Source organism: Pongo pygmaeus, chromosome 17 (genome assembly GCF_028885625.2).
Source record: "Pongo pygmaeus isolate AG05252 chromosome 17, NHGRI_mPonPyg2-v2.0_pri, whole genome shotgun sequence".
Classification (NCBI taxonomy): Eukaryota; Metazoa; Chordata; class Mammalia; order Primates; family Hominidae; genus Pongo; species Pongo pygmaeus.
In genome coordinates this window covers 89477956-89505175 of record NC_072390.2, presented here as the reverse complement: position 1 = coordinate 89505175, position 27220 = coordinate 89477956, and the positions used below count along the sequence as shown (strand labels likewise).

Sequence of the window (27220 nt, the reverse complement as noted above, 5' to 3'; positions counted from 1 at the left end):
TTTATTTTTGAGATGGAGTCTCACTCTGTCGCCCAGGCTGGAGTGCAGTGGCACAATCTCAGCTCACTGCAACCTCTGCCTCCCGGGTTCAAGCAGTTCTCCCTGCCTCAGCTTCCTGAGTAGCTGGGATTACAGGTGACTGACACCATGCCTGGCTAATGTTTGTATTTTTTAGTAGAGATGGGGTTTTGCCTTGTTGGCCAGGCTGATCTCAAACTCCTGACCTCAGGTGATCCACCTGCCTTGGCCTCCCAAAGTGCTGGGGTTATAGGCGTGAGCCACTGTGCCCAGCCTCGTCTCATCTTTTGGCCATTCCAGCTTAAGACAGATCGTAGTTAGAGTAACAGCCTGTCTTAGGTCATCACTCATCTACCACTAGGCCCCCAGTTTTGGTGGCTTGCATATTCCTCTGAGGACATCAGGTTGCATTGGGTTACAAAGCAGGAGGTAAGCTGTGGCAGCTCTGGGCCTGGCAGGACTGGTGCCACAGTGCCCTCCTGCTCTTGTCCCTCAGAAGCAGGCCTGTCCCTGGTCCTTCCCTGTACCCCAAGGCCATCATGTCAGAATTGGTGGCTTATGTACTCTTCAGAGATTAGAGGAAGAATTAGCACACCTGCTTTATTTTATCCAATGAGACAAGTGTAGTAATGGTAGAAGATGAAATACTGGTCAGGGCATAGTGACCAAAATTTGGTTCCCAGTACGTTTTAGACCAAACGTTTACTAATTCAGTTCTAAAAGTAATTAAGAAGAATTTTCTTTCTCTTTTTCAAGAAGAGGAAATTCTAACAGCATTCTGCAGGATGATTGCCAGCTCACAGGCTGTGTATAAGACCTGTCTGCCCTTGGCCTAACTAACCTTTAAGAACCATCTCATGTAGAAATGTCTATTATTTTTATCATAGGATGTTTCTGTGAATGTGTGCCATTTGGTTCTGTGGTTCAGTGGAATCCAGCCAGTTGATTAAATCCAGAGAAAACTTTTGAAGATGAAGGAGAGGTGGTGAGAAGGGGGTCCCTTGGGTTTGGTGCTGGAATTGGCCTTCAGCAATTTACAAAGGCCAGGAACTGTGCCAGGGACTATACACAGTCTCTGTGGCAATATAAAATGGGGATGGGGAAGAAGGAAAAGTGAACTGGTCTTTCTCGAACATCTCTTACTTGCCAAGGAATCTACTAATTAATTCACTTAATCCTGCAGATGGGTAGCTGCTAGACAGACTGTGCCTGAGGGACTCAGGAATCATCTGGACTTAGACCCCTGTTAGCAGATCTCAGGGAAGTGGCTCTCCTCTCAGTACACACAGTGGTCAGGAGACCTGGCATGGAGTCAGGCGGCCTGCGTTCATTTCCAGGGCCTCCCCTAACTGGTTCCGTCACCTCTGTCTGTAAAGTGGGGATAGTAATGGTAATGCCTGCCTCTTGGGCTTGTGAGCTTTAGAAGGGTTCACACAAGTGCTCAGAACACTTCCCTATACACAGTGAGCATTTGTTAAATGTTACCCACTGATATTCATCATTATTTGTCCCTAGACTTTTTCCCTGGCTGCTAGAGTGGAAAGGAGAGAAATTGAAGGCATTTGTTCAGGCTGTGAAATGCGGAGATCTTTGGCAGGAACTCCAGGTGCTCTCTTCCAGTCTGGGCTTTCTGGGTTGCTTTCTCACTGGAGACCCAAGCCCTCACCTGAGCCATATAAAGTTACCCCTGTATCCTCCATGACACCATTGTGTTCTGCCTCAGGGCCTCTATGTGTCTGTGTCCCGGACTTGGGATGCCTCCCCTTGGTCACCTGGTGAGCTCCTGCTGAAATGTTCACACAGAGTCTAAGCGTTGCCTCCTGAGTGACCCCTCCTGGGCCCTTTCTCTGCCTCACACTCCTGGGAGAGTTAATCCCTCCATCTTTTGTGCCATGACTCCCGCACCTGATGCTTGCCACATTTAGCTATTCGTTTACATGTCAGTTTCCTTACTAGACTCTAACTTCTTGAGGGTGGGGCCATGACTTTGCCATTTTGGTAGCAACAGAACATGGCTTGGCATTCATCAGATGTTTGAATGAGTTTGTGGGTCCCATAGGCAAGCTGGTTGACTGCCAGAGGGGCCTCTTTAGTTTCATGCCATGACCTTCAAGGTGAAATGGGAAGTAATTCCATCAAGGCTTGTGGGGATTCAGTGAGAGGGTGGATATGAAGCCCCGAGGTGGTGCCCCATGCAGATGCTGGCCCCTCCACAGAGTCCACAATGGAGCAGGACAGAAGTCTGATGAACTCAAACCAACTTTAAGGCCATCACCCTTTCCCGTCTTAGAAAAACAGCATCCAGAAATGATAGGCAACGTTTGGTCAGGGCATCTTGTTATCTTATTCTAAATCTTGCATCAATTGTTCATTCTCCAAACTCTTTTGAATTGTTTTCATTTTGGGCTTAACTATTGCAGATAAGCTCTTTAAATAAGGTTGTTTTTGCCTAGTCGTTGTTTATGGACAATCTCTGTACTCCACCTTTTTTGGTATGTTAAGCATTTGGAATGAAAGATCCTGTTTAAAACTCCAGAATGGATGGACTTCAGTCACTTAGCATTGCATTTAGGTGAAAAGGGTTTTTTGTTGTGGTTGTCTTTCTCGAACATCTCTTACTTGCCAAGGAGTCTGCTAATTAATTATATGACTTAATCCTGCAGATGGGTAGCTGCCAGATAGACTGTGCCTGAGGGACACAGGAATCATCTGGACTTAGACCCCTGTTAAAGTGGCTCTCCTCTCAGTACATACAGTGGTTAGGAGACCTGGTGTGGAGTCAGGCGGCCTGCGTTCATTCCCCTGGGTTCGGTTCATTTTTGCTTGGTTATGCAAACCCTCCGAAGGCATGACTTTGACCTGCTGCAGATTGTCGTATTGTAGTGTTATTTTGCATACGCTTTTGACTGTTTAATAGGGACAACCTTGTAGTCAAGTGGAACCCTGACAGAAGGGTGTGTGTGTGGGTGTGTGTGTGTGTGTGCTGAATCTTTTGTACTTGGTAAGACCCAGAAAGGCAGGGCAGATGACAAAATTTCTTGAGGTTTAGAAGTCTGTGAAATTTTCTCCTAAATTCTCAAAAGGGAAATTTATGAAGAAACTTTATTTTTAAGACATCTTTTTATATTTAAAGATACTTTGTTCAGAAATGTAAAAATGGTCATTTTATTTGCATGTTCAGAAAAAAAGGTGGGGGGAACTGAACTCTCAAAGTCAGAAAGCAGGGTTCTCGTCCCACCTCCCTCGTGAGCTATTAGTGTGGCACTGGGCTTCATTCCTCTGCGTCCCATTTTCTCTGTCTGAAAATTTAGGATGTCCTTTGCACCTCTAAGCCTCTGGGATTTTTCACCTTCACCCCACCATTTTGAGTCAAGATCTCCAGCTCAGTTGCCTGGTTTTGATGCCGGGCTCACAGAGGAGGTGGAGGATAGTGGGCTGTGAAGGATAGTGGGCTGTGCAGGAAGCTGAGGGAGTTAAGTATTAAGGCTGGAGCTTGTGTTGGGTCGAGGGGGAGAAATGGGGTTGGAGAAGCCTCCAGGCTGGGTCAGATTCCGGTGCCGCACTGGTGTTGGGGTATCTGGTCTGCGCACCGCCGGGTCCTCCCCGGCCACCCTACTCGGTGGCGATGGCTCCTCTGGCATGTTCTTCAAGCCTCTCCTTTTCAGTTTCTTCATCTTTATTGATCTGCTCTATTGATCCACATCCTAACTATTCTAAAGGGGCTGAGGGTATTTTTTAATAGCTCCTGCTTTTCCAGACTCTGCTGTGTTCAGGCAACAATTCGGATGCCCCTTCATGTTCCTCTTATTGCTTGGTGCATGTCAAACCCTGATTGGTAGGAAGCTTCTCGAGGCTCGGGACTGTGTATTCGTGAGTTTCAGATGCTTCTGCATGTTTACACAGGTCACTTTTCTTGACTAAATGATTGATGTAGTAATTAGGATTACGCTCAGGAGATCCTCTAATAACTGGCTTAAGCAGGACAGGAGTTTATTTGCCCTAAAGAAGTGATCTTTGCCACCAGAGCTGTGTGATAACTGCATCCCGCTCCCTTCTCGACCAGTCCTGGGGACAGCCTCATCCTGGTGCTCGGAGGCGGTATCTCAACTCCAGGCAGCAGGATGAAGGAAGAGAGGACACAGAGGATCCACCACTCCAGAGGGAAGACTTCTGGAAGGTTCTTCCATTCCATAAGCCAGAGTTTAACCACATGAGATATGTAGCTGCAAGGAGGCTGGGAAGTATCTCTAACATCTTTCTTTGTTGGCCATTCCCAACTCAGAGTTTTAAGTATTAGGGAGGAAAGGAGAAACAGACGTTGGAGCAATGAACAATTCTGCCCCCCTCCCCCTCACCTGATTTGTTCACCTGATTTGCTCAGCTAAGGGTACCTCCTGTGCTGCATAGGTGTTGACGTTCTCTTTGAGAAGTTCCAGAGGCATTTGATTTAGCTGCAGAAATTCACCACCGTAGGTTTTTGAGGAGGGTACAAGAAATGGTCAAAACAATATTTGAGGATGAAATCCCAGCAGCAATATATGCAAGGGACAAAAGTGGGGTAAGGATTGGAGTGAGGAAGACCAGCTGGCAGCTGCAGCCAGAGGCCCTCCCTGGTTTCCTTTACAGGAATGGAAGGCTCTGCTGTCAAGTGAGCCAGACTGTTAACCTTTGACTTTGAGATTTTATAACTTGTTTCTCCAAGGCCACTAAAATGTAGCAAATTTAGGAGTTAAGGGCAACATTAAACAAAAATATTATTATGTGTCAAGCTTAAGACAATCTCATTTGACCTAGTTATTTGAAGAATATAGCTGGCAAAGACAATTCCAAAAATATAGTTTATACCCATTTTTACTTTCTGGGTGGAGTATCTAAGGAACTATAAAATGGCCCTAGAAACAACAGGAATGAAGAATGGTCCTGGTAATTGTTTTCACTTAGTGACCAGCTTCTGAATAAGTAACAGTTATAGACTGCATATTTAAACCTAGAGTGACTGATTTTACCCACAACATTTTCTTTCTCCTTACGATTATTGCCTTCACACTAAGAATTTATTATTTATTGAAATCATCTGTATCAAGTAGCATCAAATTTATTTTATCTTGCCAGTTTTTATAGATCCACTTTTAGTGTACACTCTTAAGTAGAAAATAGAATTTTCTTGCAGTTTTAAAAATCCTTTATACTGTGGAATCTCTAATAATACATTTATTTAGCATTTCTCTTTGGCCTCATTCTAAAAAGAAGTGGAAACATCACTCGTTGTGTATATTTTCTCATTTTTGGCCTCTTAACATACAAACCCATCCCAAGATCATGTCTTTATTGATTGTACTTATTTTACAGCTGACTGTGACATATTCGCACTATTGTGCTATTATAAATCACCTTCTGCTATTTTACTCTGCTATTCATTTTTTCTTGTATGGGAAAGTGGACTCCTCATTTTCATTTCAGCCACTTGTGCGCTCTCTCACTGTTACTTATTACTGAAGTAGGGAGCATTTGGGAACTGGAGAATGGCGTGCAAATGAAGAAGGCCTTCTAGGGATTGGCTGTGCCATGTGAACAGTCCTGAGCTTGCCATCCATGGAGCATGCCACTATTGCCCAGAAGGTTTGGGTAAGCTTTTTTGTGTGACCTTGGTGGAAACCACTGAGCTCCATGGCATTAAGTGGGCCACGTGTCTTCTCAGTGAGGTTCTTATGTAGATATGAAGGAAGGAAGCCCATTGTGATCCCCGGAGGAGCTGTGAGTGTAGAGCTGGCCCTGAAAGACTTGGCATCTCTCCTGCAGGAAGAATCCCAGGAGCAGGTGAATCCCACCTGCATTGAGCATTTTTTCAGTTTAAAGCAAATCCTTACTGCTAGAGTATGTTTAGAAAGAGGCAGGGCCAGGGCCATGGCTAGGCCAGCTTCGTAGGTGATGAGCTGTATGTTGGCCATCAGCCTTAAGTGTGTTGACTTTTCACAGCAGGTCACTCAGCAGTGTTTATCTGAAAATACTGGCTTGGTGCTATTAATTAAGGATGAAATGAAAAGCTTGTTTCTGTGTGTTAGCATTGTCTAAAGGACTGTAAATAGTGATTAATTCATTATGGATATTTGGTGCCCAGTGAAGAATAATTTACCAAGTTTGTAAGAACAGTATTTTCTTCCTTTTTAAACTCTTTTATTTCTTAGGGAACCAGGGCTGTACCTCTTAGATCACTGAATAGTGCAGACGTGCAGGAAGTGCCGTTTATTGGGATGACTGGTGTTGGGCAGAGGGGTGACCTTACCCTCCAGTCGGTCACTCAGCACACAGGGGCTTCTTCCCTTGACTGTCTTCCTAGCTGAGATGACCTAGTCTTTCCTTGAAGTTATTGACACCATTCAGCTAACACTTCATTTTCTGCCATATTTGCATTCCTTTCGTTTTTGTGTGTATGTATTTGGTGGACCGTTGACCTTGATAAATCCTCAGCTTTACAAGTACAATTACAACTGTGTTTCTCACATTACATGAAGTATAACTGAAAAGGTTAAGACACCAGATTTTTAGTGATAGTAAAAACAAGGACTAAAGCTATAAAACACTCTTTTTTTTTTGGTTTTGTTTTTGAGATGGAATCTCGCTTTTGTCGCCCAGGCTGGAGTGCAGTGGCGCGATCTCAACTCACTGCAACCTCTGCCTCCTGGGTTCAAGCAATTCTCCTGCCTCAGCCTCCCAAGTAGCTGAGGATACAGGCGCCCACCACTATACCTGGCTAATATTTTTGTATTTTTAGTAGAGATGGGGTTTCACCATGTTGGCCAGGCTGGTCTTGAACTCCTGACCTCAGGTGATCTGCCAACCTTGGCCTCCCAAAGTGCTGGGATTACAGGCGTGAGGCACTGTGCCCGGCTGCCATAGAACCCTTAGTTTATATTGAATTAGTGTAAATAAGAGAAACTCTGCTTTCAAGCATTCTTTGCCTTGCCATTATCCAGACAGGAACTTCTTCACTTTACCTCGTTAGAAATACCAGAATTGTTAGAAATAGATAATTGGTACCACGAGGAAACGTCAGTGTGGAGCTAAAACATCTCTCAGCAAAGCAATCTTTACTTTCTGCAGAAAGGGTGCTCAGTGGCAGCTGGAACAATGGCGAGAGCACACCTGAACAAAGGAAAAGCAGACATATTTATCCCTTACACATTTGAGTTGTCCTTACTGCTGTGTCCTGCATCCATTGGCTGGAGCAGGACCTCACACTCTTAAACTGATACCCAGTTTGCTAATTGCCTAAAACTTTCCTAAATAGGTAAGTGCAAAGAAGAACAAAGAAGTTGCTTAGGAAAGGTTTAAGGAAGCAATAACAATTCCAAATGAGAAAGGGGCATAGGCTGTGAGCTGGAATGTGTCTGTGAGCATGTCCAACAGTTACATAGGATAGGGCTTAACAAAGAGTTATTAGTACAAAGCAGGGAGGCTTGAAGAAAGTCTTTAAAATCATCTATTATTTCTAACACTTATGATTTATTCTTTAACAAGAAGGGGAGCTTTAAAGAGGAAACTTTTTACTTTCTACATCTCTTTGTGCCTTAGGGTGGCAAGATGCTGAAACAGGTCAGGCTTGATCCTAAAACCTGGCTCTACAGAGTCATAGGAGACTCATTTGGTCCTTGGCCATCTGCAGCTTTTATGTTGGCCTCTCCTTGCATGAGTCAGTTGACAGCAGCGTATTATGCCAGAGTAGTTTGGTTTGTGGCAAACTCTTGTTCTGGAGATAGTTTGCACACAAGGTAACTACAGTTAATGTTAATGTATTGTATAGTTGAAGATTTCTGGGAAAATACATCTTAAGTGATCTCACCACACACACACACACACACACACACACACACACACGATAAGTACATGAGGTGATGGATATGGTAATTAGCTTGATTGAATCATTTCACAATGTAGATGTGTATCAAAGCATCACACTGTATTCCTTACATATATACAATTTTTATTTCTTAAGTATACCTTGATAAATCTGGGGAACATTTTGAAAAATTAAAAAAGATAAGATGAGAATCATCAAACTACACTGTGGGATGAGGGCTGGAGAGTCAGAGAGGTACCCGTGGTAGCTATGGGGCGCGTTCATTCCTGCCCTCAGGGAAAGTCACTCAAATCCACACTTCAGTGATATCTCAGCTACTGCGAGTTTAGGACCCATTGAGTCACCTGTAGACAGTCAGAACTATGAGGCTGTCTCAGGGAAGCCCAGAAGTCTCTTCTGTGCTATTTCTTTATCCCCAAATGAACTGTATGCTTCTTCAAGATTGGATCATGTTGATTTCTCATGCATTTTTTCTGTCCCACACAATGCCTTGCACATAGTAGACAGTAAAATATTTCGATGAACTGAATCAGACAGCAGTTAAGTACAAAATCATATGATCTGAATGGGAAGAACTGTTAGAGCTCAGGAAAAGTAGAGTGCTATGAACTGGAGGAGTTGGAATGAGAGGGAAAGTTCCCATCAGCCACTGAAGTGGTTATATATAATAGTTACAAAACCGATGTGTAAGAATGATCTGTGCTTATCTCATTTATTTATCTAATGAATACTTATGGGTATTGAACTAAGAGTTAGAGAAACAGTGATGAACGAGACAGATTCATGAATCTTAGAAACAAATTGATATGAAATGTCACTGTCACTAGGTGTGCTCCAGGGAGTAGCTCTAGGACCTCCCTCGATACGAAACCCTAAAGGTGCTCAAGTCCCTGATATAGAAGGATGTAGTATTTGCATATAACCTATACGCATCCTCCTGAATATTTTAAATCTAGATTACTTATAATACCTAATGTAATGTAAATGTTAGATAAGCAGTTATACTGTATAGTTTAGAAAATATTTACAAGAAAAGCCTGTTCATGTTCAGTACTGAAGCAGTTTTTTTTCCTGGATACTTTCCATCCATGGTTGGTTGAATCTATGGGTAAGGAACCCATGGATATGAGGGCTGACAATAATTGTAGGTAGTGACAAGTACTGAGAGGGAAATACAGCAGTAAAGGATAAAGGCAATAGTGTGGGGACACAGGCAGGCTGCTTTAATTAATTATTTAACTTAATGAATGATGGGGTCTCGCTCTGTTGCCTAGGCTGGAGTACAATGATGCAGTCATAGCTCACTGCAACATTGAACTTCTTGCCTCAAGCAATCCTCCCACATTGGTCTCCCAAAGTGTTGGGATTACAGGCGTGAGCCACCACACCCAGGCAGGCCGCTTTAGATGGGGAAATCAGGGGAGGGCTCTGAGGTGTTGACATTTGAGCAGAGCATAAGTGAGGTGACGTATGAAATCTTGTAAAGGTCTGGGACACCAGCATCCCAAGCAGAAGGCAGATGTTGGGTTCTGAGATGGGGACTGAGTGTGGCCAGCTTGAGGGCCTGCCAGAGGCCGTGCAGCCATGACCATGAGCAAGGGCCTTGTAGGACATGGCAAATACTGGATGTTTGTTAACAGCAGTGGGAACCTGTTACCATTAGAATATTACTGAAGGCATCTGTTTCATCTCTGAAACTCCCCTACTTTATCTTCTACCTCTGCATCACCATTACTGCCACCCCTCTAGACTACGCCAGCATGATCCTTTCCCAGGGTACCATAATCAGCTTCTAAAAGTCTTCATGGCATGGCGCTCTCAGGGGAACTGATGCTAGGGAGGATGGGAGACCAGCTCAGTGACAATTGCTGTTGTCCCTGGGTGGTAGCAGGGGAAGTGGTGAGAGGTGGTTAGATTCTCAGTCTGTTTTGAAGGTTGCCAACTGGATTGGCTAATGGAATAGATGAAGAAAGAAAGAGGAATAAAGCTTGACTCCTAGGCTTTTGGCTGCAGCAACTGGGTGTGTGGTGGCAGCATTTCCCATGAATGAAAGACTGGAAGGAGTGTATTTTGGGGGGGAAAGTGAGACATGCCATTTGGTCCTGTTACACTGGGGTATGCGTTAGCTATGGAGTGGAAGTGCTGAGTAACTGCTGTGTGTGGAAGGGACCTGGGGCTCTTCCACTGCTTTCCTTGGCTGACAGATGATACTCTAAGTGGGGAGACTTGATAAGATCATCAGGAGAGCCAACGCAGATGGAGGAGGGGTGAGGGCCAGGGACTGAGCCCCAGGGTTCTCCTGTGTTTAGACACGTAGATGATCAGGAGAATGTGGTGGCCGAGAAGGTTGGGAGAACACGAGCAGAGCCTGTTCCCCTGGAAGTCAAATAAAGAAGGCAATTCAAGGAGAAGAGAACCACTGTGCAAAATTCTGCTGCGAACTTTTATGTGTGAGCTGTATAAAGCTATGGAGCGACAGGAGCTGGGAGCCGACATTACTGTTTACAATGCAGGGGTGTACTGTGTCTTCCTGAAAGTCACTTAGTATTGGGTAGGGGTGTGGCAGTTAATGTCTTCTGAATTTAGACTGTGCCGACCTTCAATCTTTTAAAGCATATTTCCTGTTTATTTTCCCATAGCTAACCTTTATAGATGTAAAAAGCAAAAGCCATTTCCAGTTATTGTATTGGTATTCCCTGGGTTGTATCTGGGGATTCTCATATGCTGTCGAGAACAAGGTATATTTGGGTAACTTACAAAGTGGAGATATCGCAAAAGCATGTGGGAGGCATTAGGAGCTACAAGATATGTGGGCACGATGAGTGAGTTCCAGTAAGTGGTTTAGCCCTAAACCTGGTCTCTCTGCCTGACACCTGTTCTCAGCATTTGGCCCCGTCTTCCATTCAGTTGTGCAAACCAAACATTGGCTCCAGTGGCGCTTCCTGTCTCCCCTCCCATCCTTACTGTCCGGAAGCCCTCTCGTCCACTCTGCCTTACACCGTGCACACCCTTGCACCTGCAGCTGCCCCCACCCTACCCTCTGGAATGGCTGCAGAGAACAGCCTTCCCTCACCCTCTCTTGCCCTTTAGTCTGCTGTCCACTCTGAAGCCTGGGTTATATTTTAAAATTAAATCTGATTGTGTTACCTCCCCTACTTAGATCCTTACCATGGCCTCTCATTGCTCACAGGACAAAGATCAGAATCCTTGGAGAGGCCCAAAAGCAGCACACGGCCTGGGCCTTCTCCTACCCTGGGGCCCTGTGAGGCCTTCTCTCCCAGGTCCTGAACTCGCTGTTCCCCGCCCCTGCAACACCTTACCCGGACACCTCTTGGCCCTTGTTGACTGCAGCTCCCACCTTGTGGTACAGCTCAGCAGGGCCCGTCCTGACCCCTTTGTGTGGGTGGCATTCCTCTGTCATATTCTTCATGGCACTAAACTCTTTCATTTGAGGACATTTCCTTTCACTTGCAGTGGCATGGTCATAGTTATTCATGTTTCATCTCTCCGGCTGTGAACTCCCCGAGGTGGGAGCCGTCGCTGTCTTGGCTCTGACTGTGGCTGCCACATGGAGACCTTCATGTGTGTTTGTTGGGTGAATTAACTCAAGTGCATAATAACAAAAACAAATGGAAATCTTCCTCTGGAAAGACGGAAGACTGTTAGGGGGCAGCTCACGTGGAAACGGCTTTGCATCTCCATGCCCATCCTCACTTCCGGGTCCTCCTTACTGTCCCACGACATCCTCTCCTCACCTTTCTCCCTCTCTCTGGGCTCTACAGCTGGACACCTCCCACACATGGTCACATGAGTAGAGGCTTAGCAAGGAGTGCGTTATGTGGACAGATTTCTGCTACCGACTTCACCAAAGTGGAACCACAGCTTCCATTTGGCTCAGGCCATTTGGGAGAATTTCACCTCTTTTGTTACCTCTAATCTTACCTGTGTGTAACCACATATTTTGGTCTCTTTCTTAAATCTTTTAGATAATCATCAGATAATTTTACTTACCTGTTATTCTACTACTTTCTGCCTTGCCTTTTCTTCAGGCCACCCCCAAGTACTATAACCTGCCCAAAGGTTAGGACATACACGCTGCCACACGTTTATCTCTGGGCATAATCAAGATGGCATAAACACCAGCATTCCCAATTTTTCCTTGTCTCTTCGGAATGCTGACAGGCAAAGAAGAGCATTTTCTTTAGTCTCCAAATGTGTGGCTCACGCCTGTAATCCCAACACTTTGTGAGGCCGAGGCAGGTGGATTACCTGAGGTCAGGAGTTCAAGACCAGCCTGACCAGTCTGGTGAAATCCCATCTCTACTAAAAATACAAAAATTAGCCGGGTGTGGTGGCAGGAGCCTGTAGTCCCAGCTATTCCAGAGGCTGAGACAGGAGAATTGCTTGAACCTGGGAGGCGGAGGTTGCAGTGAGCTGAAATTTTGCCACTGTACTCCAGCCTGGGTGACACAGCGAGACTCTGTCTCAAAAAAAAAAAAAAAAAAAAAAAAGTGATGTGTGCTTATTAAAATTGCTGCATATCAATAAAAAATGATAAAGGGGATATCACCACTGATCCACAGAAATACAAACTACCATCAGAGAATACTACAAACACCTCTATGCAAATAAACTAGAAAATCTAGAAGAAATGGATAAATTCCTCGACACATACACTCTCCCAAGACTAAACCAGGAAGAAGTTGAATCTCTGAATAGACCAATAACAGGAGCTGAAATTGTGGCAATAATCAATAGCTTACCAACCAAAAAGAGTCTAGGACCAGATGGATTCACAGCCAAATTCTACCAGAGGTACAAGGAGGAACTGGTACCATTCCTTCTGAAACTATTCCAATCAATAGAAAAAGAGGGAATCCTCCCTAACTCATTTTATGAGGCCAGCATCATCCTGATACCAAAGCCGGGCAGAGACACAACCAAAAAAGAGAATTTTTAGACCAATATCCTTGATGAACATTGATGCAAAAATCCTCAATAAAATACTGGCAAACCGAATCCAGCAGCACATCAAAAAGCTTATCCACCATGATCAAGTGGGCTTCATCCCTGGGATGCAAGGCTGGTTCAATATATGCAAATCAATAAATGTAATCCAGCATATAAACAGAACCAAAGACAAAAACCACATGATTATCTCAATAGATGCAGAAAAGGCCTTTGACAAAATTCAACAACCTTCATGCTAAAAACTCTCAATAAATTAGGTATTGATGGGACGTATCGCAAAATAATAAGAGCCGTCTATGACAAACCCACAGCCAATATCATACTGAATGGGCAGAAACTGGAAGCATTCCCTTTGAAAACTGGCACAAGACAGGGATGCCCTCTCTCACCACTCCTATTCAACATAGTGTTGGAAGTTCTGGCCAGGGCAATTAGGCAGGAGAGGGAAATAATGGGTATTCAATTAGGAAAAGAAGAAGTCAAATTGTCCCTGTTTGTAGACGACATGATTGTATATCTAGAAAACCCCATTGTCTCAGCCCAAAATCTCCTTAAGCTGATAAGCAACTTCAGCAAAATCTCAGGATACAAAATCAATGTACAAAAATCACAAGCATTCTTATACACTAACAACAGACAAACAGAGAGCCAAATCATGAGTGGACTCCCATTCACAGTTGCTTCAAAGAGAATAAAATACTTAGGAATCCAACTTACAAGGGACATGAAGGACCTCTTCAAGGAGAACTACAAACCCCACTGCTCAAGGAAATAAAAGAGGATACAAACAAATGGAAGAACATGCCATGCTCATGGGTAGGAAGAATCAATATCGTGAAAATGGCCATACTGCCCAAGGTAATTTACAGATTCAATGCCATCCCCATCAAGCTACCAATGACTTTCTTCACAGAATTGGAAAAAACTACTTTAAAGTTCATATGGAACCAAAAAAGAGCCCGCATCGCCAAGTCAATCCTAAGCCAAAAGAACAAAGCTGGAAGCATCACGCTACCTGACTTCAAACTATACTACAAGGCTACAGTAACCAAAACAGCATGGTACTGGTACCAAAACAGAGATATAGATCAATGGAACAGAACAGAGCCCTCAGAAATAACACCACATATCTACAACTATCTGATCTTTGACAAACCTGAGAAAAACAAGCAATGGGGAAAGGATTCCCTATTTAATAAATGGTGCTGGGAAAACTGGCTAGCCATATGTAGAAAGCTGAAACTGGATCCCTTCCTTACACCTTATACAAAAATCAATTCAAGATGGATTAAAGACTTAAACGTTAGACCTAAAACCATAAAAACCCTAGAAGAAAACCTAGGCATTACCATTCAGGACATAGGCATGGGCAAGGACTTCATGTCTAAAACACCAAAAGCAATGGCAACAAAAGCCAAAATTGACAAATGGGATCTTATTAAACTAAAAAACTTCTGCACAGCAAAAGAAACTACCATCAGAGTGAACAGGCAACCTACAAAATGGGAGAAAATTTTCACAACCTACTCATCTGACAAAGGGCTAATATCCAGAATCTACAATGAACTCAAACAAATTTACAAGAAAAAAACAAACAACCCCATCAAAAAGTGGGTGAAGGACATGAACAGACACTTCTCAAAAGAAGACATTTATGCAGCCAAAAAACACATGAAAAAATGCTCACCATCACTGGCCATCAGAGAAATGCAAATCAAAACCACAATGAGATACCATCTCACACCAGTTAGAATGGCAATCATTAAAAAGTCAGGAAACAACAGGTGCTGGAGAGGATGTGGAGAAATAGGAACACTTTTACACTGTTGGTGGGACTGTAAACTAGTTCAACCATTGTGGAAGTCAGTGTGGCGAGTCCTCAGGGATCTAGAACTAGAAATACCATTTGACCCAGCCATCCCATTACTGGGTATATATCCAGAGGACTATAAATCATGCTGCTATAAAGACACATGCACACGTATGTTTATTGCGGCATTATTCACAATAGCAAAGACTTGGAACCAACCCAAATGTCCAACAACGATAGACTGGATTAAGAAAATGTGGCACATATACACCATGGAATACTATGCAGCCATAACAAATGATGAGTTCATGTCCTTTGTAGGGACATGGATGAAATTGGAAATCATCATTCTCAGTAAACTATCGCAAGAACAAAAAACCAAACACCGCATATTCTCACTCATAGGTGGGAATTGAACAATGAGAACACATGGACACAGGAAGGGGAACATCACACTCTGGGGACTGTTGTGGGGTGGCGGAAGGGGGGAGGGATAGCATTGGGAGATATACCTAATGCTAGATGACGAGTTAGTGGGTGCAGTGCACCAGCATGGTACATGTATACATATGTAACTAACCTGCACATTGCGCACATGTACCCTAAAACCTAAAGTATAATAATAATAATAAATAAATAAATAAATAAAATTGCTGCATATATTTGCTAACAAGAGAAGATTGACAAGTTTCAAAACATGATTTAGATTCAGTTTACTTGGCAAAGTGTCTCTGTCTCTCTCTCCATAATACATATATTTCAAGGAAAATATTAGATTTTACAAAAAGCCACCCTCATCTTTTACTGTCTTATCAAGATGAGTTTTTTTTCCCAAAATATCAATTTTTAGGATTTGATCTTCCTACCAATTATTAAGATAGACCTTTAGGTGGAGTGAAAATATTTTAGTGTCAGTTTATTCTATTTTTTTTTTTTTTTTAGTTTTTTAAATCTTTAAAATTTTACATGAGTTATCAGTGAAACCAATGTAATCCAAGATGTTTCTCTCTCTCTCTCTCTTTTTTTTTTTTTGTTAGAAAATTGCCCCACAAATGGTTTAGGCAAGGTAAAAACCAGAGGTCAATAGGTAGATTCATACATACCTATCCCTTGTTGCTGTTCTTGGTCAAAAATTAAGGTGAGGAGTTGCCCGTTGTACTTCTGTTTCAGATTAAGACTGTCGAATTACCCCATGAAATCAAATGTGTATTTTCTCTGTTATAGTACTTTAAAGATCAGAATTCTGTATCTAAAAACTTGTCTAAGTCTGCAATTCTTTATAAAGGGCCAAGTCCATGTTTTTAACCTCACTTGAAGTCGTCCTTTGAACATCGGCTGTCCCTGGCAAATAATGATTGACTCTGGGAGATTTGTCTCCACTGACATATCCTTAACAGGAATCAAAAGTTACGGCAGCTCCTGAATTCAGCGGTCCCCATGCAAGTAACAGCAGTCTGTGAGTTTACATAGTTGTGGGTCCTGGCTGAGTCATTTTATATCTCACCATATGGCTTCTCTGTACTCAGTAGGTGAGTAGAAGTGTCCAACCTTAAGTAGACTTTTCCAGAATCAACAAAATCATGTTTTTATTGCTGCAGCCTTGGCGAGGAATCCAGAAGTTTCGGGTTGGCTTTGAGGTAGCCATTCTGTTGTTTGCACATCTAATGTGCATTCCCATGCCTGTTTAAGGTGGACTTTTAATAATCTAAATGGCCCCAGTAGAAGACATTCAGTAAATCGGGGAATGCCTATACAATGTAACAGCATGTAGCCATGTCAAAGTCCCGTTGAGGAAGAATACTTAGTGACTGACATGGTTTGCACCTGTTCCCTCCAAAGCTCGTGTTGAAATGTGGCCTCCAGGTTGGAGGTGGGCCTAGCAGGAATGTTTAGGTCATGGGGGCAGATCCCCTATAAATGGCTTTGTGCCATCCTCACAGTAGTGAGTGACTTCTCACTTCGTTAGTTCAGGCAGAGTTGGTTGTTTGAAAGAGACTGGGACCACCTCCTCTCTCACCATGAGATGTGTGGGCTCCCCCGGGCCTTCCAGTGTGTGTAAAATCTTCCCGAGGCCTCACCAGAGCTGAGCAGATGATGGTGCCGTGCTTGTACAGGCTGCAGAACTGAGAGCCAGAGTAACCTGTTTTTTCTTTGTAAATGATCCAGTCTCAGGTATTTCTTCATAGCAGTACAAAACAGACTAACATAGTGACACTGGAAAGTGTTTAATAAAAATGCTGGGTAATAGTTATTGAGCATAAATGATGTGCCAGACACATGTTAATACATTTAATCCTCAAAAACTATATACGTATTTTCGCAAGTTCACAGAGTGAGTGGTAACCACTAGGCACCCCTGCCTCTGTACCATGTATCACCTCCTTTTTATTTTCTAAAACAATGCATAGGATAACAATCACAGTTTCTATCCAACATTACATACACATATGTGTGTGTGTATGTCCAGCTCTCTGGAGGCAAGATGATCGGTGATTTTAATTTTTTTCTTTGTGCTTCCCAATTTTTCTGCAGCATAGATGGATAAATGTTATAAAAAGAAAAAAAAAAGAGTGGATTTCCTTAGCACTAGGTATGTTTAGACAAAGTAGGAAGAGAAACAGTTTCAAAACAGAATAATGATCCACCTTCCTACAATGTTATGTGCCCTGATGTCTTCATTACTGGGAGAAATTAAGTACTGACCGCAGTCGACTCTTCAAGGGAGACCGTTTTTGTCCAGTTGTTGGACACTTGCAGGTGACTTGCTCAAGGTCAGGATGAATCTAAGATAACATTCAAGCTCAGTTAAAGAAGTTTTTTTTTTTTTCCCCTACAAAAGTACGTATTTAGGATGCTTTGCCCAAGCTCCACTTTCTTTTTTATTACTCTGAGAGCTGCTTCCCTTGCCCGAGAATTCCCAGACCTCCTTACCTCTGTCCTGTGACTAAGCCCCACTTGTAATCATCTTGGAGAAAAAACTCCCTCCCTGCATCATGACCATCCTTGTTTCACACATTAAAGCAGCTGAAAACACTAAAACTCTTTTATTCCACAAGAGGCTCTTCCCGCCTCTCCCCTCCCCAGTGTGGAGTCGAGCCCCTGCCTCCGTGCCTCCATTGTGTCCTGGCAGCACTGTGTCCTGGTGGCAGCATCTTCAGCAAGTTACTTGTTTTGTTTTGTTTCATTTTCTTTTTTCCTACCAGAAAGTGAGTTCTGCAAAGGCAGGGACTTATCTGACAGTCTGTGCTGCCTGTGCATTGCCGGCACGCAGGGTGCTTTCCAGAGGGAAGTGACACACACGTGCCTCCTGTGAATCGTCTTCTCAGGCATGCCAGCTCTTGAGGCCACACTTAGACTAAGACGTCAGAGTAGTCAGTCTTAGGTGCAGGAGTCAAGAAAAAATAGATTGGGTAAAGAATAAGAGCAATTTTGAGAGCCTTATGGAAAAACAAAACACATTACCAAAGGATGAAGGACATGAGCCTCATGCTTTTATTAAGCTGTATGAATGACATGGGGAAGCAACTTATGCTATTAGTGAAAGGTTCTTTCTTTCTCTCTCTCTTTTTTTTTTTTGAGACAGAGTCTCACTTTGTCACCTAGGCTGGAGTGCAGTGGCGCAATCTCGGCTCACTACAACCTCCACCTCCTGGATTCAAGCGATTCTCAAGACTCAGCCTCCTGAATAGCTGGGACTACAGGTGCCCGCCACCATGGCTGGCTAATTTTTGTATTTTCTGTAGAGACGGGGTTTCGCCATGTTGGCCAGGTTGGTCATGAACTCTTGAACTCAAGTGATCTGCCTGGGATTACAGGCGTGAGCTACCGTACCCGGCCGGGAAAGGTTGTTTTTAAATTTTTTTTTTTTTATTTTTATCTTTTTGAGGGTCTCCCTCTGTTACCCAGGCTGGAGTACAGTGGTGCAGTCACTGCTCACTGAAGCCTCAGCCCCTTGAGCTTATGCCATCCTCCCACCTCAGCCTCTCATGTAGCTGGGACTGCAGGGGCGTGCCACCATGCCCGGCTAATTTTTTAAAATTGTATTTTATAGTTATGGGGTCTCACAGTGTTGCCCAGGTTGGCCTTGAGCTTGGGCCCAAGCAATTCTGCTGCCTAGGCCTATTGTACTTGCATGATGGAAACTGAATATAAAGGCCTGTGTTGTTTTAATCCACGTTTATGGACAAGTTACAGTCTCCTGTTGTCATCTGTGTCTTCTGAAGGAGTCACCTGTTTGGTTAAATAAATTCTGGCCATTTTCTCTTAATTCATTTGCCTGAAAAAAAAATTTTTTATTCTACCTCTCCTTTGAACAGCATCCTGGTGGGGAAGAAGTTTTAAGGGAACAAGCTGGAGGTGACGCTACTGAGAACTTTGAGGATGTCGGGCACTCTACAGATGCCAGGGAAATGTCCAAAACATTCATCATTGGGGAGCTCCATCCAGTAAGTACATTTTGGGGGCCCTTTCTTATTTGTATTTAGGGCTATCAGATGACCTTACCCAAGTCTGTAAGCTTGCATGTATACACATTTTAAAAGGAGTAAAGCAAAAACAACTCCTGATTTTAGGACACCATTTTTTGTTATAAATAAATTGACCAAAAATGTCTTTGCATTTCACTGTCGCTTTTTTTTTTTTTTTTTTTTTTTTTTTGAGACAGGTCTTACTCTGTCACCCAGGCTGGAGTGCAGTGGCACGATCATGGTTCCCTGCAGCCTCAACCTCCTGGGCTCAAGCCATCCTCCTGCCTCAGCCTCTTGGTAGCTGGGACTACAGGCACACACCTCCACACCTGATAAATTTCATAGTTTTTGTAGAGATGGGGTTTCACTGTGTTGCCCAGGCTGGTCTCAAACTCCTGGACTCAAGCGATCCACCCACCTCGGCCTCTCAAAGTGTTGGGATTACAGGCGTGAGCCCCCACACCTGGCCTGATTGCATTGTTTACTGGCACTTCGTTTTAGTCAGCATGCTCCACCCCACAGCCACGCACTGGGGAGTCTGCTCAGTCCTAGAAATTCCATGGGGCAGCACGTTTTACAAGGTGGGGAGAATCAACCCAGCATTGCTTTCTTTCTTTTTCTGACCAAAATATTTTCATTAAGAACCCCCCCTTCTACTTTCATTAGACCAAGGATATTTTAGTTCTAAAAAATGATTTAAAAAATATAAAAACGGAGCTACGTGAAATGAATAAGCTCTACCTTCTGTAGAACTAGCACATTGTCCATATTCCGCTCACTGTACCTCAGACCTTCGAGAATATCAGCTCTGGACCAATCCATTGACCAACTTTTAGAAAACACTGGCCTAATTTGGCTTTTCTTTTTTTTTTTTTTTTTGAGACAGAGTCTCGCTGTGTTGCCCAGGCTGGAGTACAATGGCGTGGTCTTGGCCCACTGCAACCTCCACCTCCTGGGTTCAAGCAATTCTCCTGCCTCAGCCTCTCAAGTAGCTGGGATTACAGGCACCGGCCACCACGCCTGGTCAATTGTTTTGTATTTTTAGTAGAGATGGGGTTTCGCCATGTTGGCCAGGTTGGCCTCGAACTCCTGACCTCAGGTAATCCGCCTACCTAGGCCTCCCAGAGTGCTAGGATTACAGGTGTGAGTCACCGCACCTAGCCCTAATTTGGCTTTTCTATAAACACTGTGCTGTGTTATGGTTTTAGACCCCTCTGTGGCAGTTGTAAATGACCATGTTAAATGTTACTAGTCTATCAACCTAAGTTATCAGGAAAATCGCTGAAAACTTGGAAAGAAGTTGCCGAGCGCTCTGAGCTTCTGGAGTGGATCACGGGGCCGCACACTCAGCTGCCCTGTCCACCTCTGGGAGTGCCTGGCTCCGTCCTGCCTTCACACTTGTGGTGCATGGTTAGCAGCCCGCCAGAAGGGGACAGAGGCCTACTAGGAGCCCGCTCTGCTCTCATAAGAAAAAAATGGAGAGGCAAATAGCCTCATTCCAAGTGAGCAAACTGAGAAACTCTTAAAGAATATAGGAAAAGTCTTATCATATACCACTGATGCTTCCTGTAATGACTGTGAATGAAGAAGAGGTTACATTAGGTTCTTTGTAGAAGGCTCGAAAGTAGGAAATCCATTCGAGAACAACTTCATTGAGTGCGGAGGTTTGTTTGATTTTGTTTTTGGTGGTAGGAGATATGTACTTTGAGGGAGTAAGCTTCATTTATCTGACAAGTTTATTTGCCCCTATATTTTCATCCCATACTTCACAAAGGCAAAGTTGTTTCAGGGTCATCAGGGAGGCCTGCCCTTACACATGCCTGATCCCATCCTTGTTTCCAGCTGTGGGTCAGGTTTCAGGCCCTGACCGTGGCACTTCCGCTTCACCTGCCCGCTGGGCTTCCCCCTGGCCAGCCTTTAAACACACTGTATTTTTGACAGCTTCAGCCTGAAGTTGAAATAGTTTATGACTCTAAAACTGGGAGATGGCAGGGCTTAACTGAAGATATCACACACGTAAGAGATACATGCACAATCTCAAATGGAATTTGAGAGGACAGAAGGGAAGAATTAGTCTTCAGCTCCTCCCTGAGTTACGTGTCACAATCTGAGTCTAATAAATGTGTATGCACATCAACATGTACAGAGAGCTGTCATGGGTGCTGTTCTAAACTTTGGAACTCTAGATAGAAAATATCTCTTGGCACTTAATCTGCTACTAATTTTTGCTGTTAAATCAGATGGATCAAACTTTGTGTTTAATAGCTAAATGTTGAATCTGAAATGGTAATTACTGAATTGTAATTTAAAAAAATCTCAAAGTCAGCATTTTGGAAGTGGTGCTTTCGTAGATTTTTAAACTCCATAATGTGCCTTATTTTTTCATTGCAGGATGACAGACCAAAGTTAAACAAGCCTCCGGTAAGTGTGACCATCTCAAGTGTCTCTGGATGTTCTCATTGTCTTTAATACTTGTCAAACTGAAGGCAGAGGGTTTTTATTTACCTGACTGAGGCCAGCACAGGTCTTTCTAGATAAATGAATATGTAACCTACTGGCTCAGCAAATACTTTTTATTTACGGAAACCTGTCAGTATGATTTGTTAGGATGGCTTGTGTGTAATTTTTTTAAGGCTGTCAATAAACTACTTTTTTCATCATAATTATCAATATATACCCTTTGAAGAGCTACTTTTTATAGTAGCACATGCTTCTGATCTAAAAGATTTGACACAAGCCTTATTTTCAGAGAAGTTAAAATCTGAAAGGATAGTGGTTTTATTACTTAAATCTTTTAAGGGTGCGTCTCATGTCTTCTTCATCTGTAAGTCTCTTGGGCATAGTAGGTGTTCAATAAATATTTGTCAGATGAATTTAATGAAATTAAATAATACCCTTTTGACTTACTTTTCCTTGGGAAAGGAAAATAACTCTGGCAATACTAGTTTTATGTTCTGATTCACTAGCCTTTCTCTCTGAACTGACCATCTCACTTATATTTGAAGATAAATGTAGGGTGAGAATGGAAGAGCACAGCCTAAGTTCCTGAAAAGTACAAGTAGGCAAAATAGTTTCTAGTGTCTAATTAAAGGACTATGGGGGAAAGTTTTGCTTAGAACAAATGACAAAACAGAAAGTATAATTTTTCGTTTTGGTGTAAATTCTTGGTTTCATTAGAGAAAATGCAACAGCAAGACCCCACTGAGCTTGTGTCGAGAACTGGTGAGCTGATTTTTTGAGCTGTTGCTGCCAAGATATCTTCTTTAATCTATTAAAGGATCAAAGCAGTTAATCCAATAATATAAGCATAAAGGCCACATTTACCTCAACATCCCTGATGGTGCAATAAAAGTCTTGTGTAATACTGTTTAGTACAAAGCAATTTTATTTATATTCTCTCCTTATTCAAGAAAGACTTAAGTTCAATGTTAATGATATGAGTACTTCCAGAAGATAAAAAATTGACTTCAGAATTTCAATGGCCTCTGTGACAATTGCTTAGAATCCTTGCTGTGAGTTCATTTGACTTTAGCATCTTTTTTGAGGCTCCTTTTTGGACAGCTGAAATTCTGTGATGCATAAAGTTTTTCCTTTTTCTCTGAAGTCTCTTAAGGGAAGAATATATATATATATTTTAATCACGTGTTCAGCATGTTAATCATTGTGGTATAAGTCATTTAGCTATAGCAAAACAAAGGTTTAAGATTCATCAGATGAACTTAGATGACCGCAGGGCCAGCTGTTTCCCTAACCATAAAGACACAAGCAGAAAACACTTGTAGGTGTAAGATTGTACATGTGTCTCCTGCCATAACTACTTTCAGTTTGAAGGACAAAGACTTTCCTCCTTTATTTGCTTTTAGAACACGTGTATTACAACCTATACTCTGTTGGATTAATTGCCCGTTACTATTTATTGTTCTTATTAGATTAATTGCCCGTTGGATTAATTGCCCGTTACTATTTATTGTTCTTATTTTCTATTTTATTTATTGTTCTTATTTTCTATTTTAAAGTGGCAGTTACTTTGATACTGAGAATATTTTGGGAACAGAGCAAGTTTATGTGGTAAATTCCGGAACTTTAGCTTTTAGTATCAAAGAAAGCTTTCCTGACAACATTAAGTGACAGCCTTTTGTGCATTAAGACATGACTTACTTCATTCCAGCATTAGCAGCTGATATTTGATCAGCTTGTTAGATGTAGAAGGTCTCACTGAAGTTAAAGTAGATTTTTGTTTGCTTGCTTGCTTGCTTGTTTTTGAGACGGAGTTTTGCTCTTGTCACCCAGGCTGGAGTGCAATGGTGTGATCTCGGCTCACTGCAACCTCCACCTGCTGGGTTCAAGCGATTCTCCTGCCTCAGCCTCCCGAGTAGCTGGGATTACAGGTGCCTGCCACCATGCCCAGCTAATTTTTGTATTTTTAGTAGAGATGGGGTTTCACCATGTTGGCCAGGCTTGTCTTGAACTCCTGACCTCAGGCATTCGCCCGCCTCAGCCTCCCAAAGTGCCGAGATTACAGGCGTAAGCCACGGCACCTAGCCTAAAGTAGATGTTTTTACTCTCTTCAGAGATTTTACAGATTAACTAACTTCTGAGTATTTTTTAAACAACTCTTCTTTATTGTGACTTTGCTTCAGTGAGAGCAGAACCGGAAGAACGTGGGACAAGAACTTGCTGGCCTTTTTGAGAGGCCATAAGCAGATGAAATGAAAGGAAATACATGAACACTTTTCTGGATATATCTTTCTTGTGCTTTTGGTTTAGCAGAAGTAAAGAGTGTCCTTAGAGATTTCTTTTGTCATGTGTCTGTATAACCATCCACCGATCTCCAGGTTGAAGAATGTACACTGTGGTCTGAAGTTTTGAAATGTTGCCTGCTTAAAATATCTAGTTGAATAGTGAAATAAAATGCAGTAAAGATTATTAGCTTGAACCTGCCCTATGGAAAGCGTAGTGTTAAGTTACCAAATTAAGATATTTGTAGACCTAGAAATCATGCATTTTAATCGAACATAAATGTTTCTATCACATTTGCTTACATAGAGAATATTAGTCGTAGCAATACTCCTTCTTGGTTATAGTTTTTAAAGCACTCTTGTAGAAATTATTTGGTTCTCACAGTATCTGCATGTTAGACCTGCCAAAGGAGGTAAGTACATTGCAGCTGGGAAGTGTTAAGCACCCGGCTCACAGACATGCTCCAGAACCATCTAGCACCCATCTCAGGCTGGTCAGTTGCAGTCCCTTAAGCTTCTCCTTTAGGTTCTGGGCTTGCCATGTTAGACATCACTCTGTCAGTATTTTAAGGGAGCTAGGCTTCCCACTAAAGTTTACGTTAGATGAACTTACAAATGAGATGACTCTGATTCACAAAAGCTTGTTGGGCTTTGCATGCTTTTCGTAGTTTATGGAGCTTACTGTAATTTACACCGATTCACATGACTTTTATAAGTCATTATACATGACATACTTATTTTACTTTTTTGAGATGGGGTCTCACTCTGTTGCCCAGGCTGGAGTACAGTGGCATGGATCTCGACTTAACGCAACATCCACCTCCCGGGGTCAAGCAATCCTCCCACCTCAGCCTCCTGAGTAGCTGGACCATAGGCACACAGCACTGTGCCCAGCTAATTTTTGTATTTTTCTGTAGAAACAGAGTTTCGCCATGTTGCCCAGACTGGTCTCAAACTGCTGGACTCAAGCAACCCACCAGTCTCGGCCTCCCAAAGTGCTGGGATTATAGGCATGAGCCACCATGCCCAGACTTTGACACACTGATTTAATTGTTAATCTCTTTTTACTGAAGCTGAACCCTCGAAGTCATGGGGTGAACAGGTGACAGAGCCAATCATAAAAACCATATTCTTTCTCCTTGTTCATTGCTGACATTCTTTGATAGTCATGTCCCTAAACCCAAGTGAGGCCCTCAGGGCATTGACCACTAAAGACCAATTACTTTTTCATCAAAAGTGCAAAGTGGTAATTCAAACTTCCTTTAACTGTCAAGCATCCTGGGCTACAGAGCTAAGAAGATAATCAACAATCAAAAGGTGATATGATTATTTCAAGTTCCCCTCTTTAGAGTTCATGGCTGTTGCTGATGATGCTGGTGCGAGAGTAGTGTTTTAACCTTAGCGCCCACCCATGGTAACGACGAAGGCAGCAGGAGGACAGGTGGGAGGTTCCAGAGTTGTCAGCACGTTGGTGAAATGCCTGCGCTCATTTTAACGATGCCGTGGATGTTTGTGTTTGCCTTCCGTTGGCTGTTTCAAACTTAACTTTCTAGTTTGACAATCATATTTTACCTTCAGTGATTCTTTTGTTTCAGAACTGATTGTGTCCTCTAATAGCTAACTAATATCTTTGTATATTTTGATTATTTCTAGTAATCTTTGTTAATTTTATTCATATATACACAATTTGGAAAACCCTCTTGCTGTAGTTATGAATACTTTTTATAGATGCTAAGATTTTAAAATTGCTGGAATAGATAATAAATTTGCAATTTTCTTTTTAAATGACTTACCTTTTTTCCCCTACTGTGTCAGGAACCTTAAAGGCGATGTTTCAAGGTTGGTGGGTCTCATAACTGCTTTGCTTGCTTTTCCCTGAAAGGTGTCTGTCTTTTCACGGGAGTTTCTCTAACATGCTTTGCAGAGTGATGCTTTGCCTCACTGCAGGCCGCTGATTGTTTTGCTAATGCTTTTTATCTGTGCTTTAGGAAACTGCAGATCTGAAGCTGTCTTATTTATGGCAACTTCTCTTTGAGGCACTAATGCTTATGTTGGTGTGGAACATCAAAAGAATGCTTCTTAACTCATTTTCAAGCCCCGAAAAGTTTATATTTCACTAGACCTTAGCTTTTCAGCTGTTTGAAGAAGTATGCGTTTTTCGAGAATCATTGTCCATTCACTTTAGTGCTACTCAAAAGAGCTGCTCCCAGAAAGCCCTGGAGGATAAAAACAGGGCTTCCTTATTTGGGGATTTGCTGTTAGGCTGACAGTGACCAGCTGGTGACAAGTGTGATGCCAGGCACAGCAGTCCTGTGAGGCTGGTCTGATGTCTTGCTGGTACCGTCTGGTCAGAATTAAAGCAGCCCCCCGGGAAAGTTGGCCTAGAATGTAGAACTTAAAATGGCAGTCCTCTTTTTTCTTTTTGGTTCACATGTATTTAATGTAATTTAGGTACACTTTTTTACATCTGTCAGATTTGAATGAAATAACTGATTTTTTTATTGAACATTGTGTTCATGCTTTTGAAGAATTAAACTGCTTTTTCTAAAGGTGACGTGGGATTGTGTGTATGTGAACATGAATGTCTGTTTTCAGTTTCTGCATTAAAGTATTTAGATGCCTAGCGTGTGCAAGATATTTTATGTAGCATATTAATTTTGAATGTTTTTAAATTATTGAGGTTATGTCCTTAAATAAATATAGATAATGATTAAAATGTTTTATTCTGGAAAAAAACAAAGGCATTTTAGTGAAAAGAAGTTTATAATTTTCCCTTTCGACATCTTCCGAAGAATGCATTGCATAAAATATTGTGTTCTTATTTTCAAACAGGATTTTAGTCAATGGAATAAGTTCAGCATTCCCTTGAACTTACTTTACTTTTTCCTCTCGTGTTTCAGGAAACTCTTATCACTACTGTTGATTCTAGTTCCAGGTATGTGGTAGCTTTCTTTTAAAGCAGTGGTGGGTGGGAAGGCTCATGGGTCCAGGCTGGACAAGGTGCGTCCCCCACCTGCTGGGTTCCTGGGCCTGACACTGTGCTGTCTCAGCAACTTTCCACTGAAGGCCAGACTGTTCAGAGCACTCAGCCTTAAACTTTCAGGCAGCTGACTATGAACACCATCCACAGCCACGTGATCTAGCCGGCTGGCTGCATCCACCCCAAGGAACAAACAGAACAATTGCATTTCCTTTTCCCCCAGGGCAGCATCTTAGGCGGCCAGTCCCACAGCGCCTCCCTGGCTCATGCAGGCAGACATTCCATTTCCTTCCTTTCAATCCATGTCTGTTTCTTAAACTCTAGCGATTACATTTCCCTAAGCATGGGTCAGTTTTCCTTTGTCATTTTTATTAGCTT

At 42.6% G+C, this 27220-nt stretch overlaps 1 protein-coding gene across 1 annotated transcript in view; it reads left to right on the top strand.

Annotated features, from left to right (window-relative positions):
- LOC129018975 (cytochrome b5) overlaps nucleotides 1–27220 on the top strand; it is a 41594-nt gene that overhangs the window by 12330 nt on the left and 2044 nt on the right. The window contains exons 2-4 of the mRNA XM_054461179.2: nucleotides 18974–19102; nucleotides 21515–21544; nucleotides 26763–26797. Coding sequence (XP_054317154.1) covers nucleotides 18974–19102; nucleotides 21515–21544; nucleotides 26763–26797 — 194 coding nt within the window. The remainder of the gene's footprint in view (nucleotides 1–18973; nucleotides 19103–21514; nucleotides 21545–26762; nucleotides 26798–27220) is intronic.